This window comes from Ochotona princeps, chromosome 32 (genome assembly GCF_030435755.1).
Source record: "Ochotona princeps isolate mOchPri1 chromosome 32, mOchPri1.hap1, whole genome shotgun sequence".
Classification (NCBI taxonomy): domain Eukaryota; kingdom Metazoa; phylum Chordata; class Mammalia; order Lagomorpha; family Ochotonidae; genus Ochotona; species Ochotona princeps.
This window is the reverse complement of record NC_080863.1, coordinates 10,678,269-10,696,347: the sequence shown is the minus strand read 5'-3', so window position 1 is coordinate 10,696,347 and position 18,079 is coordinate 10,678,269. Positions and strand designations below refer to the sequence as shown.

General features: G+C 42.9%; 1 protein-coding gene across 1 annotated transcript in view; it reads left to right on the top strand.

Annotated features, from left to right (window-relative positions):
* The first annotated feature begins 2,281 nt into the window (after positions 1-2,281).
* The window catches only part of MAGI2 (membrane associated guanylate kinase, WW and PDZ domain containing 2), a 902,006-nt gene continuing 886,208 nt past the window's right edge, over positions 2,282-18,079 (top strand). Inside the window, exon 1 of the mRNA XM_058657499.1 lies at positions 2,282-2,629. Coding sequence (XP_058513482.1) covers positions 2,329-2,629 — 301 coding nt within the window. The 5' untranslated portion in view covers positions 2,282-2,328. The remainder of the gene's footprint in view (positions 2,630-18,079) is intronic.

The window sequence follows — 18,079 nt, the reverse complement described above, 5'->3', positions numbered from 1 at the left end:
TGGTAAACCTGAACTTTCTTGTCTTTGAAAAAGGTAGGATCACAGTACCTATTTAATTATTAAACTATTAATACAAACAAACAGTTATAAAACTATGAGAACATATGCGATACCTTGTAACCCTGGCTAAATGAACACATTTTCAAATCTCAGCGGCTTGGGACCATGCCAAACTCAACTGCTCTGATGCCAGCAAGTTTTACTTCCCCCTGGAGAATCCTGCATTTCTGCTTTAGATCCAGGCCATGCTATCAGCTCCCTGAATAATTGCACCGGTTGTAGTTAACCCATGAGGAGTTTTTCTCAAGTGAAAAAAAAAAGGTTAAATTTTTTTTTTCCTCTTTTGTTAACACGTCTCTAGTTCTGACCTACTCTGCGGTTAGCGTGAAGGAGGGCAAGCGAAAACATCTTCTGCACCCTGCCCACCTGTGCCAACAGGTGATTCTGTTTTTCTGATATCAACACACTCCTCTCGGACCATTGTTTTAAACCCGATTTAAGCAATAAAAGAAACAGGGTCAGCAGTCAATTCGTTCAGTCAAGGGCACGCACACTGTCGGTAGCAGAGCAGGAATTCAAAACCTTCGTCCTGGTGTTTGGGTCCATAGATTTTTAATTTTTTTTTAACTGAATTGTCTGCCTCCCACACTCCTTCTCAGACATCAAAAACCCGCATTGCTTAATGCTTTTCCGTCTCTACTTTAGACGCGAGTGGGTGTGCGACGTCTGTGTGCGTTTGAAACGTACCATTAGAAAGTTAAGCACATGAAATGCACTTACCAGTTACATGCATGAAACACAAAAGAAACCACACTTGACATCTTGCCCGACATGAGCGCGCACAGGAACACAAGCACCTTCGTGGCCCTGGTTTCACCTATTTTTCCAGCTGCCTATTTGGGAGAAGAGGTAGCCAGATGCGTTCCCGCCGCCACAGGACCACCACTGCCCCCTTGGCACCGCCGGCTGTCCCTTCTCTGTAGCGGAGGACCAGGTCATCTTACGGTTTGTGCCCAAGTCCCAACCCCGATGGCCCGCTTTAAAGGTACATACTTATCAGCCGCGCGTTGTAGTTCCCGGGGTTCAACTTTTCACTCCTGCAGCACCAGCCCCCGCCGCCTCTCCAGAGCCCCCCCTCACCTCCCAAGTGGAACACGGCCAAGTCTCAGTGCGTGCAAAGTACCGCGCGGGCTACCCGAACCACTTCACCTTCGGCCCGCAAACAGTTTGCCCTGCTCGCGTTTGAGCGCCCCAACAACTTCGCGCTGAAGACTCCGTGACACAGGCCCTCCGCGCGCGCCCCGACCACGGCACACACCGCGAGTCCCCGCACTCCCTCTCGGGCCGGGGGAGGCTCTCGGTGCGCGCCACTCCGGGACGAGTCCGCGCCCGCCGCCGCCGCGCGGGGCGCCCCCCGCTCTCTTCTCTCCGCAGCGACCCCCGAGTGAGAGGCCGGCCTCTCAGCCAGCCGGACGCCGTCGCCAGCGTCCGCCGCTCGGCTTTTGCGCTCGACCTCCTCCCGGGGCTGCCGGGCGGCCCGAGCCGGCCTCTCGGTTCCCGCCTCTCCCGGTCTCGCTCTCTCCGCCTTTACTACCGGGTCAAGCTGCGGCAGGCAGGGAGGGAGGGAAGCACGGAGGGCGGAGAAAGCGCGTCTCCTCCCGCGCCCGTCGCCGCCCCCTCCCCATCCCCATCCGCCAGCCTGGTACGGTACAACTCGTCCACACACCCGCGCGCGCGCGCGCACACACACACACACACACACACACACACACACACGCATACGCACACATGCGCGCAGGCGCGGGCCGCCCCGCCGCCGCTGCGGCTGCCATGGATATCCGCTAAACAACACAGCCCGGCGGCGCGCGCGCCCCGCGCACCACGCAGGAGTGGCCCCTGGCGCCCCGACCCTCCTGCCCCACCCCCACGCGCCCGGCTCGCCCGGCTCGCCACCGTCGCCAAACGCCGCCAACGCCGCCACAAGCTTCCTCCGCTGCGGGGGCCACAGCCACGAGTGTCATTCCAGGGACAGCACCACCTCAGCCACGCTCTCCTACCTCTCTGCCCAGCCGTCCCCCACCCCGCTCATCCTTTCCCTGCCTCGTCCACGCTCCATCCCGAGGAGAGAGAGAGGGGGGGAAAGCGCCGAACAGAGCGCGCGGAGGAAAGGCGAAAGTCTGCTCTCCTCACCCCCTCGCCCTCCTCCTCCTCTTCCTCTCCACTCGGTGCCTCCGTCCTCATTGAAGCGCCCCTCTCCTCAGCCTCACAGGATTGCCCCTCCACCGCCACCCCCAGCCCCGGGAACTGAGGCCACCTCAGTCCACTGCCATGTCCAAAAGCTTGAAAAAGAAAAGCCACTGGACTAGCAAAGTCCATGAGAGTGTCATTGGCAGGAACCCGGAGGGCCAGCTGGGCTTCGAACTGAAGGGGGGCGCCGAGAATGGACAGTTCCCCTACCTGGGCGAGGTGAAGCCGGGCAAGGTGGCCTATGAGAGCGGCAGCAAGCTGGTGTCGGAGGAGTTGCTGCTGGAGGTGAACGAGACCCCCGTGGCGGGACTCACCATCAGGGACGTGCTGGCCGTCATCAAACACTGCAAGGACCCGCTTCGGCTCAAGTGTGTCAAGCAAGGTGAGCGCCGTGGCCGGCTGGTGCCGCGCCACGGGCGGGACGCCGGGGGGCGCAGGGTGCAGGGCGCAAGGCGGGGTGGGCGCGCCGGTCAAGGTCGGGGGCTTTGTGGCGCGCCGCACGGGGAGGGGTCCTGTCGGGGTGTACCGGAGCCAGACCCTCCCCAAGAAGGGGTGGGGGGGTTCAGTGGGGATTGCTAAGAGGCGGAGGGCGGTGTGCGGTGTGCAAGTGCAACTTTGTTTGGGTAACTGAGACCCTCGGCTGTGGAAGGTGTCTGGCCTGGTCTGACCTCCGCCGAGCTCCTCGCGGCCAAATGAATGTGCGTCAGTGGCAGCGCCCGCAGTGGATGGAGAGATTTTGGGCAGGAAGAAAAGGAAGGGTGAGGGGAAGAGGAGGAGGAAGGGGAAGGAAAGTGAGCGGAGGAAGGAGGTCGGGAGGGCGCAGCGGCATCCCCAGCCGGGCTGTGAGGGGCTCTGGGTGATGGAGACGCCCGGGTTTCCCCTCCTCCCCACAGTACCCCGGGGGATTCCCGCGCCACTGACTGGCGAGGAAGGGAAGGGACGCCAGGCTTCGGGCGCTTTGACGGATCTTCTGTAACTTTTTCCCTGCCTCCCCCTCTGGGCCCCCTCCTCCGCCCCGGTGGTGTCATGTGGGCACCGCGCGTCACGTGCGCACTGACTAACCCCGCCGCTCCGCCGGGGAGCAGGCTCCGGAAGAGCGGGCGCCTCTCGGGGCTGCTTCCCCGGGGTGACCCTGCTGGACACTGCCCTCGTGGGCTCGGAGTCCTCCGCCACGGGTCGTTCCCTGGCTCGGGATTTGAGGGAGCCGCGGGTTACAGTTGCCGGCTGAGTCAGCCTCAGCCCCTGGCTCACTCGGGTGGGCTTCCGCGCAAGGTTCTTGTTGTGTGTGGGTTCTTGAGTGCCTCTCGACTCGGAAGGAAAATTCTGGTCCTGGGATGGAAGTTTGGCTGGCGGGCAACTTAGCTAAAATAAGTCCTATGTGTTTTCCTCACCGCGGAGTGGACGCCTTTTCCTAGTCCCAGGAGCCTTTTGTGTGTGGCATGGATGTGGGCGCGCGCGCGCCACACTCTCCTGTCAATTGAAGGGTGTTTGTCAACTGCCATTGTCTCTCTAAGGTGGAATTTGAGCCTGCCTGTGCCTGCTCTATCCAGGACCAGTTAACCCCATTGCATGATCAGCTAGCCATCAAGAAATGCGCTTAAGGGAGGTACTCCTGGTTATAAGTTTTCTCGAAAACACCAGTTTCAAAGCAGACAGGAGAACAAGAGAAGCTTGATGTAAAGTTTTTGAAGTATAAATTACCATACAAGACAGTGTCGCTGGGGGTTGTTGAGTACTGGTAGCTGAAAACTTGAGAGACGCTAATGCAAGCACTCATGTGTAAAACAGCTGCGTATTGCATGGCACGGAAGAATGTACAGAAATGATAATCATTGGATATTGTGGATATAGTCTGTGAAGGTCAGGGAACAGGAGGTCATGGACGTTGTAATTCAATGTGGAAAAGATACCAGGTTTAAAAAAAAAAACAGTCTGATTAACCAGGGCAAAACCAAGACAAGCATAGGAAAACTTTGAAAGATGGACTATCTTCATCTTTTATTTTTTAAAAATGAGTTTTCACATAGAGCGTTCCAGATATCTGAGTTGCAGTGCGGGTTGTGGTTCCTCAGTTTTAGAGACCAACATGGCCATTTCGGGGCACATGGACTAGGTGGCGCCCAAGTCCTGGGGTGAGTCGAGCTGAGGTCAGACTTCTGTACTTTTTCGGAATGCAATTTCTTCTAGATCTCAGGAAATACATACACAGAGAGTGAAATGTGTAGGTGCAACTCTTTGCATTCTCGCAGTTCCAGGTACTGCAAGTTCAAGTTCCTTAGTGACTTCTTGAATCGCTATTAACCATCTCCACCCACCGCTAATAGCTGCTTTTTCCCTATGGAGTGGAATATGTGATCCTCTCTATATATTCTTTTTTTAAAGATTCATTTTATTTTTATTGGAAAGGCAGATCAACAGAGAGAAGGAGAGATAGAGAGGAAGATCTTCGGACCACTGCTTCACTCCACAAGTGAACGCAGTGGCCGGAGCAGAGCTGATCCAAAGCCAGGAGGCTGAAGCTTCTTTGGGGCCTTCCACGTGGGGTGCAGGGTCCCAAGGCTTTGGGCCGTCCTTGACTGCTTTCCCAGGCCACAAGCAGGGAGCTAAATGGGAAGTGGGGTGGCTGGAATTAGAACCTGTGCCCATATGGGATCCCGGCGTTTGCAAGGCGAGAACTTTAGCTGCTAGGCTACCGCGCTGGGCCCTATGTATTTTCTTTCCATATGTGCCGTGTGTGCGTGATTCATCTAAGCCATTCCTTTGTTGAAATAATTCTTTGTCGAATAATGGTTTTATTTTACTAACCATTGTAAACAAATGACACTTTAAGAGCCTGAAATCTTGTGCCTCAATGTACGCATTTTACTTGCTGGGAAGTCATTTAGAAAGACTTCGTTCAGTGGCAACATCGGTGGAAAGTGGAAAAGCTAGCATTGTTGCAACATTGAAATATGGTTTGCCTAGCAGTTGTATTTTAAAATATAATGAGATTGATTTTTGAATATTCATTCAGCCATTGGATATTATACTGAAGCAGGAGCTTATTTAGTTAAACTAAGGCAAGTTTTGTAAAGAAAAGGAGAGATTTTATTAATAAGCATATTAATAAAGGTACGCCAAACTTCATTATTTAGGTTTTATTTGCTTGAGTCATTTTCCAGAAAGGTCTTCATAATGATAAATTACCACACCTTAAAAAGGAGATGAGCTACTAGGATTTACAAGCCATACCATATCAAATAAACATGCTGTGGGTTTTCCAAACATCTTGAATGCTTCTGAAACAAGTTTTGAGAACTGTTGGATTAATCAGGGTATTTCTTTTAGATTTATGCTGTTTTTAACTCACACGGTGAGCCATATATGAAAACGATAATGTATTGTCCTATCAGATTATTTGAAATAAATTATATAGCTTTTCTAATAATCAACTTTTCTGATAAAGTCATGTCCCAGTAATTTAGCCTTTTTTTTTTTTTTTTTTTTTTGCTTTGTCAGTGCTTCTGATACAGCTGAAGGAAGTTTTCTAAGTCTTGTAGAAATACGTGTTGTATCGCTGAAAGTTCTTTTCAGTTTGCCACTAAGGCGCACAGCAGTGGACCCTGCGAATCATTGTGCCCTGAGTAGCGCGCACTGTGGCTGCTAACATCTAATACCATGCCAGGCCATGTGTAGCCTGGACCTGCTCTCCCCTTCAGCAGCTCATGATGGAAAATAAAGGGCAAAAGCATTTTCTCACTCCTGCCTTGCGGTAGATGGGCAAAATCAGGCCCATGCAGAGATCTGCTCGGCCCTCCCTGCTGCTGTTGCTTTCAAGGGAACTCAGATCCCAATGTATTAAGAATCATGATTCTGCCTTGATGGTCTTCAGGCTAAGCCAATATGCCTTTTATTTAGGAAGCTGGAAACAAACTACCTCAATTTTTTTTTTTTCAATACAGATTGAATTAACTCTTTTCAAGTGTGAACTGTATGAAGTTTATTGTCTGATAAACAAAATCATTTAAAAACAGGTATTGGTTCTTTGTTTTAGAAATAAAGTATCTTGAATGTTTTTGTACAGCATTAATGAGACAGTTCTCTCTGGTGGCTTATGAGACGCCAACGTACCTTTCTGTCATTGTTGACCATTTCAAGTATATGACCTTGAATATTAACTATGACTTTTTTCCCAGTTGTTGTTAATGAGAATACTCAGAGGTAAAGTTAATGTGCCACCATTTCTGTTCTTCAAATTTATCCTTTTTTTTTTTTTCTTTTTAGTTGCTTGAAACTCATGTTTTGGGTTTTTTTTTTTTTTTTTTCACTTTATGGTTAAGACATATTGTTTTTCCTTGCGTTGGGTTTTGCCATGAACAGCCAAGACATGCTGCCTTGGGATGCATGTAAGAATCCAAGGATAAAAAGAACTCTAAAGTGCCACACATTAATCTAGCAACATACCCCGGACTTAGGGAAATCTGGCTGGATTTCAAACCTGAGTAGGTTTCAGAGATGGGAACTGCCCAGTGCTGTACCTGTGCGTCAATGCGCAATTCCTCGTTTGTCTTTTTTTATTGTTGGTGCTGTCAAGATAGTAAAGTAACCCAATGCCAAAGTTTTTGTGGGGTGTGCTGGTTTTTCGGCTGGGAATCATATTTGCAGGATGATTTAAATTTGCATTGGTTTAAACATCTCAAAGTAAAGTGAGAGATCTGAGCCCAATATGCATATATAATATTTTGAAATTCTACAAACATAATCGTTTAAAACTGACTGATGCCTCACGTCAATACTTCGCTAAAGTAAAGATAACTTTCATGACTTTCCCGAGAAATTTTAAATGTCTGGAAGAGCTGTAAAGTTAGCAAGGGTCCTAAGAGGTTTTGCTACGAAATGAAGGATGAAATACCTCGAATTATGTTAGCGCTTTATATTTAAAATCTTTTTCCTTTTGTTATATTAATTCACTGTGGTGTAATATTATACACGCATTTTGCAAGTATCCTGAGACCACATAAAATTTGTTATGTGTTTGATAACCCAAACAATACCTAAAATTTATGCACTGATTTTAGGAAAATGCTTCCTTGTGTTTTTATTCCGAGACTTCCTCTTAAAATTACTTGGCAACATTTCAGTGTGAGGTGTGAAGAGTATCGTGTTTTCCTTTCTCCCCGGGCAAGCTAACCCTTGTAAGGAGGTAGTTGAATAGCATGTCAGGCAGCATGTGGCAAGCCACAGTTATTAAGGAATAACTACATTCCAGTGCCTTCACCTCCTACTCACTTTCTCTCTGTCAGAGTGCCAATTTCGCTCAAGCGCCACAGGTTGATAATTTGACAGGTGTTCCATATCAGGTGAGTCCCAGCCTACAGGGAAGAACCTGGACCAGTCTAAACCGAACAAGGCAATTCCGTCTCACTAACAATGAGTAGGTTGCAAGGCAACTTTAACTGAATTGTAAGTAATGGAAAGTGAAATCCTTGGGGGGACTATTTGAAAAGATCCAAAAAAGAATGTTTCACCTTTCTGTCTGTGCCAGTTGCTGCCCGTGGAGGTAAGGCAGGAAGTACCTGCATGTAACTTGTGATCATGGAGAGATCTAACCAAACACTGGAGCAAGGTGGACTAGAATTACGGAGGTCAACTCCTTGATTAGTGGCTGAACCGGAAATGCAAATCCAGTCATTCTGTCTTGACTTGTGATTGAGATAAGGCACTGGACATTTCGGTGTTTTGGTTCTGTTCTGGGTTACTTACAGCAAAAGTTATTTTGGTTTCTGTGTCTGCGGAGTGTGATGAAAACCGATGTTTCATTCCTGTTGTATTGTTTTAGAGAACAGAAATGAGTATCATGGAAAAAGGGAAATATACATTTGGAAAAGTTCAATCAAGATGTGTTGTCATCTCACACAATTCAGATTTCTAGGTATTCCTCTGTTGCCTCATTTTATTTTTCTCTGGTAGGGTTTCTGTTTTTAACTCCACCAACTTTTTTTTTTTTTTTTTTTGGTATAGGAAAGAGAGGTTTTTTGATGAGTTCTGAAGTAAAATATACAGGAACATAAATTTGTTTTGGCATTATCCAAGAAATGATATAATCAAGAAGCAAATCAGCTATAAAAATACACCAACAATGCATGCCAGAACCAACTTGAAGCTTTTAAACACACACACACACACAAACACACACACACACACACCATGTGCACTCCATATCAAATGTTCCAACTTCATTTTTCCAGGGCCAAAAATTACTGATAAGTTACACTTTGGCATTCATTGAGTGTTGTTCGTATAAATCAAACATTTCTCGTTTATTTCCTTTCTTTCCCCTAGGAAACTGTTACTTGTTCTGCTGTGGTTGACATAAAATTGTGATTTGTTTATACTCAGGAGCATGGAGATACATTATAAAAATTGCATTTCTAAAGTGTATCTACTGGTGACATGCAAACCTGAGGATCTTGCTCCAAAGAACCATAATACCCCAGGTGTTAAGTTTTAATATGTGCGTCACTTATTATATTTAGCAGCACTTAAGTTACAGACTGATTTAATCTTGCCTAGCAGCACCCGCTATTGCCTTCTGCTAGTACCAATTATTACGATTCTTAACAGCCTGAACAAAGTTTGGCAAAAGCAAATGCAGAAACAGAAAGGGGAAAAAAAAACATGCTATTCGTTCCAACAAATGTTCAGGCTTATCAGTCTTTATTTAATTGCAGAAACCATGTATTGTTATACGGAGTTAGCAATCTAATATTGATTTTGATACAGACATTCAAGTATTTGCAGGCATGGCTTCACAACATGATGTAGGTTGGCTTTCTGTTGGCTCTGACAGGTTAGGCCATTTGTTGTTCTGTGTTTCAGAGGAGCTGATGCGAAGATAGACTTTGATTTGATGAGCTGAGTATTTTGCATGTGTGACATAGGAAAAGGCAGCTGGTATCGGTACATATGTGTTATTACATTAATGTAAACTATAGTTTTAGTTAGGTACTCATGTCATCATGGAGACTTTTACATAGCTTTTCTGATCATGTGTGCCAGGGGAATGTCAGACAGCTGAGCATGTGTGGCTTCTAAAACCAGTAATTGAGTGAGTCAAGAAATGCATACGCATAGGTTATATTTCTTTGACATTTTTGTCTAGTGCTTTTGCAAAAGAAAGTTTTCCTGTATCAAATACTGAAAGAATTTGATGGGATAGCTTCAAGTTGGCTTTCCCCGATAGTGGTTTCCTTGCTTGACCCATCTCACTAATGATTATCAAAGTATTCTTCCTACAATGGCATGCAGCATGATAGCTCCTCTGATTGCTGTTTTCCCCATTGAATAACTGCTAAAGGCCTGATATTTAGTTGGTCTCACAATACTATCCAGCTTATCTTATTTTTACATGTATTTGATAAGATTTATGTATGCATACATTGAATCTCAGCCATGCTAGAAAGGTTAGATTTTATCCTACCTTTTCTCCTGTCCTTAAGCAAAAATATTGTCTATTGGTTTTTCTTTCTAGTTTTCTTTTGCTTAGCTTTAAAGCTACTACCTTCTTTTATCATTCCTTGATTGGTCATTAGAGGTGAAACTTCCATGCTGTTCTTTGCCTGAGTTTTATAGTACCATATACCAAGTCACAGGGAAAAATGACTCCCTGTTTCATAGAATCCTTTTCTGGGGCATTCAGCCTCATGTATGTTCCTGGCCTCTTTCCTTGCTATCCTCTGAGTAGATAATAAATATTTATTGATTGACGCGGTTGTCTGTTTCAGGACATGAATGAATGTTTTTAATCCTTAAACTGTTCAGAGAATGGAATCTATGTAATACATTTATATCTGACCCAGACCGTAATGATGTTTTTAAATATTTGGGTAATAAAACTCCTTTTTTTTTTTCCCCTGGAAGATAGTGAAGTTGGTGAAAGTAAAGAATTCTTTTGTAGTACTAAAGTTAACTGCAGAACTATTCCGGTATGCAGGTTGAAGTGACCTAATTTTCAAAAGTTGTTCAAGAATGCAGTTATATCATCTGCTCCAGCAGACAGTGTGAAGGCAGCTCTGATCAAGGTAAAAGTGAACAAATTTCTTGCATTTGCGCCTTGAGGTAACATTCTCTCACATTGGCATTTTGCCATATGTTTGGATCTGGGATTCAGAAGTAGTCTCTGTTGACTGGTAAGTTCCAAAGGGAAGTGGCTTCAAAGCTCATGCGAAAGATACTCAGGGTTGACATGTGCATTCCTGGTTAGCTTGCCAAAAACTACAGGGATGACATGTAAATGACCAATTTTCTTAGTCAGTTCTACTTATCTGTGTAGTGATTTCTGTAATATAGTATGCCTAAGCAGCTAGATAACCCACATTTTCCATTTAACTCCTCAGGACAGAAGATATTTAGATGCAATAAGAAAAGGAGAACAATGCTAATTTTCTATTTTCTATCCAGGAAGTAGATGGACATGCATTGGCCTAAGGATATACATTATAACTATCTTTTACACATATTATGCCAATTTTAGCAATTGTGCAATGAAGATGATGAGACAGAGAATGAATAGAAGAATAAACAGGTAAAAGAGGATTTAGGAAGGAGAGTTTGATTTATTTCAGCACATGAGTTTTCAATCTAATGGTCCATACATTTGGCTTTGGAAAGCATTCAATTAACCAAATTGTCTGAGTGCTGATTTTGTCTGTTAATTCTCATACTGAAGTGGAGAGATTGTAGCAAAGCTAGAGTGGAGCTGGTGGTACTCCTGCCATCACCTCCTTTTTCCAAACTCAACCGTTGCATCTTAGAGTGTGTGAGTCCACTCTGTTTGGGCGAGAGAAGACAAAGAGACATGATGTGTTTGAAGAACACCCAAATTGGATTCTGTTGAACACAGCACGTGGAACCATGGTTGAGTTTCTTTGAAAAGATTCTCTGTTTAACATGATACAATGCTTTCATTCAACTTCAAACATTGGCTGATCCTGGTACAGCCTTGGTTTTGGCTCAGTGATTCGCACAATGCTTCGTAGTATAAAGAGAGGCAAATGGCTGTCATAAACTTTTCTTTTCCCAGTGATGGTTTCCCTCCCTACTCCCCCTTTATCCACCCTCTCTTGATTCTGCTTCTTTGTGGTAACCTCTGTAAGTGTGCCTTGTCAGTGTACTTCCAAGTAGGTATCCCAGAAACAAAAAAAGTTATCAGATTAATTTCCATTCATATTACTGAGAACAGAAAATCATTCAGAAAATGTTACTTTTGTAGCCAAACATATGTTTAGTTATAAGTAGACTCTGAATTCGTCATGAAAATGGAATTAAAAATGGCCATTTACTTTTTGCTGTAAAATTTGAAATTCATGCAGTTTTTTCCATTATACCCTTTTCCTGAACAATATATTGTTCTTGTATAGTTCTTGTAATTTCTACAGGCTCAGTACAGCTAAGCTGATGGGCACGTGTCAGCTTTGGGATGTTAGCGCTCTTTCTGCAAGGGAGGACCAGGAACAGTCCTCCTCTAGATCTGTGGCTTGCTAGAAGTGAAGTCGTTATCTAAAAGTCAGGCTATCTCAAACGTTGTTCCTTCCTCCTCCACTGGGGACTTTGATCCTAGTAACCTAGTCACCGTGTGCACATTTGAACTTGATGCAAGGCTGAAGAAAAGAGAGAAGACATTGTGCTTTTGGTGAAAGGCTCCATACAGTGACCATGGGACTTGCTGCAATGTCTAGCATTATTAACCTCCGTTACACATATGGCCTTATTTGGGGAAGCTTAAACATCTTGAATTTTAAGAGGTATAAATCAGAATAGATGTAATATTATTACTTTAGTTTTACTGTGGTTTTCCTGAAACCAACTCAAATATTGCATATTTCTTCAGTTTCCGTCCTGTTGATTTTTATACTATGTGAATTTACCATGCTATTTCTGTTTTAGATGAGAGTATTAGTTTCTACTGCACATTGCTACCAGCTATGTGGTCTCAGATTTCTCTTAAAAAAATCATTAAAGGACTTCTCACAGCCTGTCATTTATTTTCTTTTTAATTTTTTTTTAATTGGAAAGACAGATATATGGAGGTAAAGAGATAGAGAAAGATCTTCCATCTGCTGGCCACTTCCCAAGTGGTTGAAATGGCCATGGCTGAGCCAATCTGAAGCCAGAAACCAGGAATATCTTCTGTGTCTCCCACGTGGGTGCAGGGTCCCAAGGCCTTGGGCCATCCTCTGCTGCTTTCCCAGGCCACAAGCAGGGAGCTAGATGGGCAGTGGAGCCGCTGAGATAGGAACCAGTGCCCACATGGAATCCCAGCATATTCAAGAGGAGGATTTAGTCACTGGGGTACCACACCAGGCCGGCAGTCTGATTACTAAATATGTCGTATGCAAAGCCCAGTCGCTCCCTGAGGGAAAATACTTTAGCACTGATATCCCCGAAGTCTGGAATGATGGCTTTATTTATTTATTTATTGGATTCTTTTATTTTTATTAGAAAGACAGATTTACAGAGGGAAGTAGAGGTAGACAGATCTTCCATCTGCTGGCTCACTCCCCAAATGGCTGCATAAGCCAGAGCTGAGGCCAGCTGAAATAAAGTGCCAGGAGCTTCTTCCGGGTCTCCCAGGCAGGTGCAGGGTCCCACGGCTTTGGGCCATCCCTCACTGCTTTCCCAGGGAACTCGATAGGAAATGGGGCAGCTGGGACATGAGCCACTGCCCATATGGGATGTTGGTGCTTGGAGGTGGAGGACTAACTAGTTGAGCCAACGTGCCAGCTCCTAGAATTATGGTTTTATTAGAATTCAGGAAAAAAGTGTTTAGAAATGGATATACCTGGTGAAAATTGCCTGAACCAAATAAAAAAATAGATTACTCTCCTCACTCTTTCTAGATTTTGCTGATTACTCTGCTTCTATATAAAAATATGTGTTCTTTACAGTATTACTTGTCTCAGTTTACTGAAAATTAAATGAAACAGCATAAATTATAAGGATATTTGGGATTCCGCATAACAGGACATTTAAAGACAGGCCAGACTGCTGGATTGTTTTATTGAATATGTAAAAATGTATCTTCTTTCCCGTTCTCTCCTCTCCCTTCATTGGATATCACATATGCTTCAAGTAGATGTGGGAAGAAACGATATAAACTATATACCATGCTTACACACTAGCTAAATAATTACAAATATTTAAAACTCATTTTTGAGTTATTTATTAAAAAGCTCACTGCCCCAGGGAAACCGTTCCTAAATTCTGTCACGCTTGACATATTCCCAACTTAGTACACAGCAGTATTATTCTGAGTACATAGTATATATTTAGCGTTGTTTTCCTAGTATTGCTTTGTGAAATATTATTAAAGTATAATTTTGTTTTTTAAAATTTTAATCAAAAATTAATTAATTAAATCATCTTTAATTTAAAATTTAAATTTTAATTAAAATAATTTTAAATTTAAAAAAATTAGTTTTAAGTTTTAATTTTTAAGTTCATATTCTTACGAGAATACAGAATGTTGACATTTCCTCAACATCTAAACCCCTTTGTAAAACACGAATTACTACCTCATGTCTGTGTCCACTGTGTTGTAATGAAATATGGTGATCCAGTCACAAAGGTCTAATGTAGTTGTTTTTTTTTTTTTAATTCATATGTATGAAAGTTTCAAAGCAGTACCAAAGTCAGTTGTGAAAAAGTGCAAGGAGACATATTTTATCTTTGTATTGTGTTCATATGTTGTTTCCATAATGTTCCTTGGTGCTATAATGTTTGCAAACATCACAGTTATTACCAAATGATTTAGTTTGTTAATGATGTAGCCCAGTCTGTGAATCTATTTGCTTGTATTTGGTTTTCTTCTTTTTTCCCATTTATTCCCTGTATTGATGTTTACGTATTATAGTCATTCAAATTTAAAAGCTTCAGTGATGTACAATACGTTGACTGTGACATGAGAGGACATCATTTTGTGTGCCAAGAACTTCTTTTTGTTTCAGCATTGTGCAGGCTTCTCCATCTACCTTTTCATTCTATGTTTATTGCCACTGGATAGTTCCAAGCTTTCTTTCTGATTGAGCCTTCCAGAATCAGACAGTATTTTTGCACACTGGGAACCTGGCCTCGTTCCCTAGAGCAAAATCCGTATTGGGAATACCTTCCTGAACAAAATCAAGCCAGGGAAAAACAAAAAAACCCACCACCAGAAATAAAAATGCAAACGTGTGGATTCATCCCTTAGTGTCTGAAATTGTGCAAAGCCGTGGAACTCTCTGAGCTGTATTTTATGTCTTTTGTGAGGTGTGTGGAATAGGATAGGTTTAGTTGATGAATAATGTTTATTCTAAATGACAAGATACTCATTTTTATCATTTCTCATGTGTGTTTCCTAGCTCTTGTTTGATTTAGTAAAGAATTATGTAAAATACCCAACTTTTTAAAAAACAAGCAACCCCTTGACTATGGGCTATTTATTTTTTATTTTTTATTTTTTAAAGATTTATTCATTTTATTACAGCCAGATATACACAGAGGAGGAGAGACAGAGAGGAAGATCTTCCGTCCGATGATTCACTCCCAAAGTGAGCCGCAACGGGCCGGTGCGCGCCGATCCGAAGCCGGGAACCAGGAACCTCTTCCGGGTCTCCCACGCGGGTGCAGGGTCCCAATGTATTGGGCCGTCCTCGACTGCTTTCCCAGGCCACAAGCAGGGAGCTGGATGGGAAGTGGAGCTGCCGGGATTAGAACCGGCGCCCATATGGGATCCCGGGGCTTTCAAGGCGAGAACTTTAGCCGCTAGGCCATGCCGCCGGGCCCTATGGGCTATTTTTTAAAAGGATTTATTTATTTGTTTATTTGGAAATCAGAGTTACAGAGAGAGGAGGAGAGAGATCTTTGATTCTAATGGCTCACTCTACAGACAGCCTGTTAGACAGGAGCTGGGCTGGTCCAACATTAGGAACCAAGAACTTCTTCCAACTTTTTCATACAGTGACAGAAGTTTAAACACTTGAGTCATCTTCCACTGCTTTCCCAAGTTCATTAACAGCGATCTGAATTATAAGTGGCATAGCCAGGACTTGAACTGGCCATCCATGTGCCACTGCTACAGGAGATGACATTACCCATGGCACTGCTGTGCTGGTCCCCAAATCTATGAATTTTTAAAAGAAAATGAAATTAACTTTTTGGTCAAATATGTATCTGCTACATGTGATATATATCGAAGTATAGCTCATTATTTGGGTTTATATGAAGACCTCCGCAATAAAACCAAAGAATCCTGCCCTGACAACCATAGAAGAAATCATTTAGGTAACGTGAATTTGAGTAAGAGTTGAGCTGGAAGCGTCAAATCTGGGTTTGTATAATTTCACTCTATTGCCTAAAGGTTCATGTAGTATTCATTAGTGTGTCACAACCAGAAAATATTCAAGTAGTGTTGCTTGCATTGCCAAATGTTATTTCCTTTGCCATGATTTCTTCCAGTCTGCATTCTTTATTCCAGTGGCCTTCTTTTGATGTTGTGCTTGGGCACAGCTGGTTGGCGTATTGTAATGGAAATAAATGGGACAAGCCCTAGAACAATGAAGCAGCCCCAATTTGTTTAAATTGTAATGAAAGCTCCTTGAGTTCAGATATAAAGAAATGCAAGAATATGAGGGTACTAGAGTATAGAAGCCAGAGTTTAGAAACCAGCATGTTGAAAACACATAAATATCTTAGCCCTACTGACAAGACGTGAGAATGTGTTTCTTAATCTTGTGGCACTGAAATGTAGAACCATTAAAACAATGTGAATGGCTCAGTCAGCCTGGCAGTGTTTTCAAGGACATGCCCTGCAGAATTTTGACTGTAATTTCCATTTTATATCATTATTTCTGAGATGAAGGCCCAGCATGTTAGATAGAACAACTAGATAGCCACAGAATTGAGCCATTTATACAAGTAGATAATATGACTTTGGTGATCTCAATGCATGGTATTCCTTATGCTTTTAATTTTCATCATAGTTAATCAGAAATTTTTAAAGCAAAATAATTGTCATGCTTGTACTGATTCATCCAATTTAGTTTTTTTAAAACTAATTTGTATTTAACCTGTTAAGTGGTAATTCTCTATTTTACAGTTTTACAGACCTGGAAGGCAAATTTGTCCAATCATAAATATCTGTTACTTATGGTTCATTAAAAATAAAGCTATAGCAAAAATTATCTAATGCAATATTGCTAGATCTGGCTTAAAATGACATATTACTAGAACCCAAATCCCTCGAAAAAATAAAGTATGTCATGTCAAAATCCAGATTAAACACATTTATCTTTGATTCACAGTGTTATCAATGCATGATAGAATTGCAGTAGTTATCTGGATAAATGGAAATGTCATACAGGTTTTTGGAATCAATCTATTACAAATAAACTAATTTTAATAACTTATGCTGAAGTTTTTTTTTCTTTAGTCTTTAGTACACTTCTTCAAAACATAAATATTCTATCAACTGAGTGTGGTAGAAATCTGAACTAAACTGTTCATCAGTGGTTTGACTTCGCGGGCCAGTTAGTCTGCACTGTGGCAATGTCCCATTTCAGAACAGCAATGTGTTGATGAACAGTATACACAGGGAAGCACAAATCCATGGGACACTTCGAAAAACAGCTCACTGTACTATAGGGCAGTGTCATCCTCAGACAGTCCCCTGTGTGTGTGCTACGCTGGTGGGAGTGTGAACATTTTAAAGAATACTTAAGTAGGTAGGTTTATTGGATTAATTTTCCGAAATGGCCTGCGACTTGACACAGTCAGGATTATTGCATAAAGCTTTGGTACGCTTAAAACATAAACAGTATTTTTACTTGACGTCATGAAACTTCCGTTACAAGTATAAAAATGCATATGATGTGATTTATAAAGCTTCATTTGTATGAAGCAGTATCACAGCCAAGAGCTTGGGTGAGGGAATAATGTGCTTGCCATGATTTAAAGCAGTACTTTTCCCATTATACATGAAGCGTGATTGTATGTGGATGTGTGTCTAGTTGTATTCGTGTAGTTTCATCTCTCACTAAATATACAGTCATTTTAAGAATTTTCATTGACTAATTTTCTAATGAGCTGCTGTGCTTATATTATAGTAACCCAACATTCTGCCTTCTTATTGGTATAATTTCCCATCTTAGCTACCTTAGTTACTTCTAACTTATTCCAGTAATTTTTTAATTGATATCCTTAGCATTGACTTTTCATGCATAGTACACCTGCTGTGCCATTGGTCTTCCTAAAAATGATACTTCTATCAGATTACTTCCCAACTCGAAAGTTTTCCTTGCCTCCCAATTCCCTAGAATAACATATCCCAACTCCTCCATCAAACATTCATAGCTTTCAACAGTCTGTCTCCCAGCTATTTTCCCCAACACCCATCTATGTGAGTCTATCAGCACATTTGTTGCCAAGTTTTCTTTGGCATACAATTGCATTTTCTTTGGTCTCAGGCAACACTTTCTGTCCATATGCACTTGCAGGCCAAGGTACGAATGAATCAGAAAACCATTCTTCAGTGTTTTAGTCATGGCTTTGCTGCAACACTTCGTCAGGACTCAAGCAACAACGAAAGCTGTGATTTGAAATATTCGTGGTACCACAAAAGTGATTCTGTTTTATACTTATCAACCTTCAGGCAGCCAAGGTTGTTGGCTCCAATTCATGTACAACTTTTGATTTATTTCTCATATGACTTTAATATTCTTTAATTTATACCATGGTTTACTACCTCAGCATGCCTTTGTTTTTGAAATGTGTTCCTCCTAAATTATTTTTGCTTACTTCAGCTGGCCTCCAGGTGCTC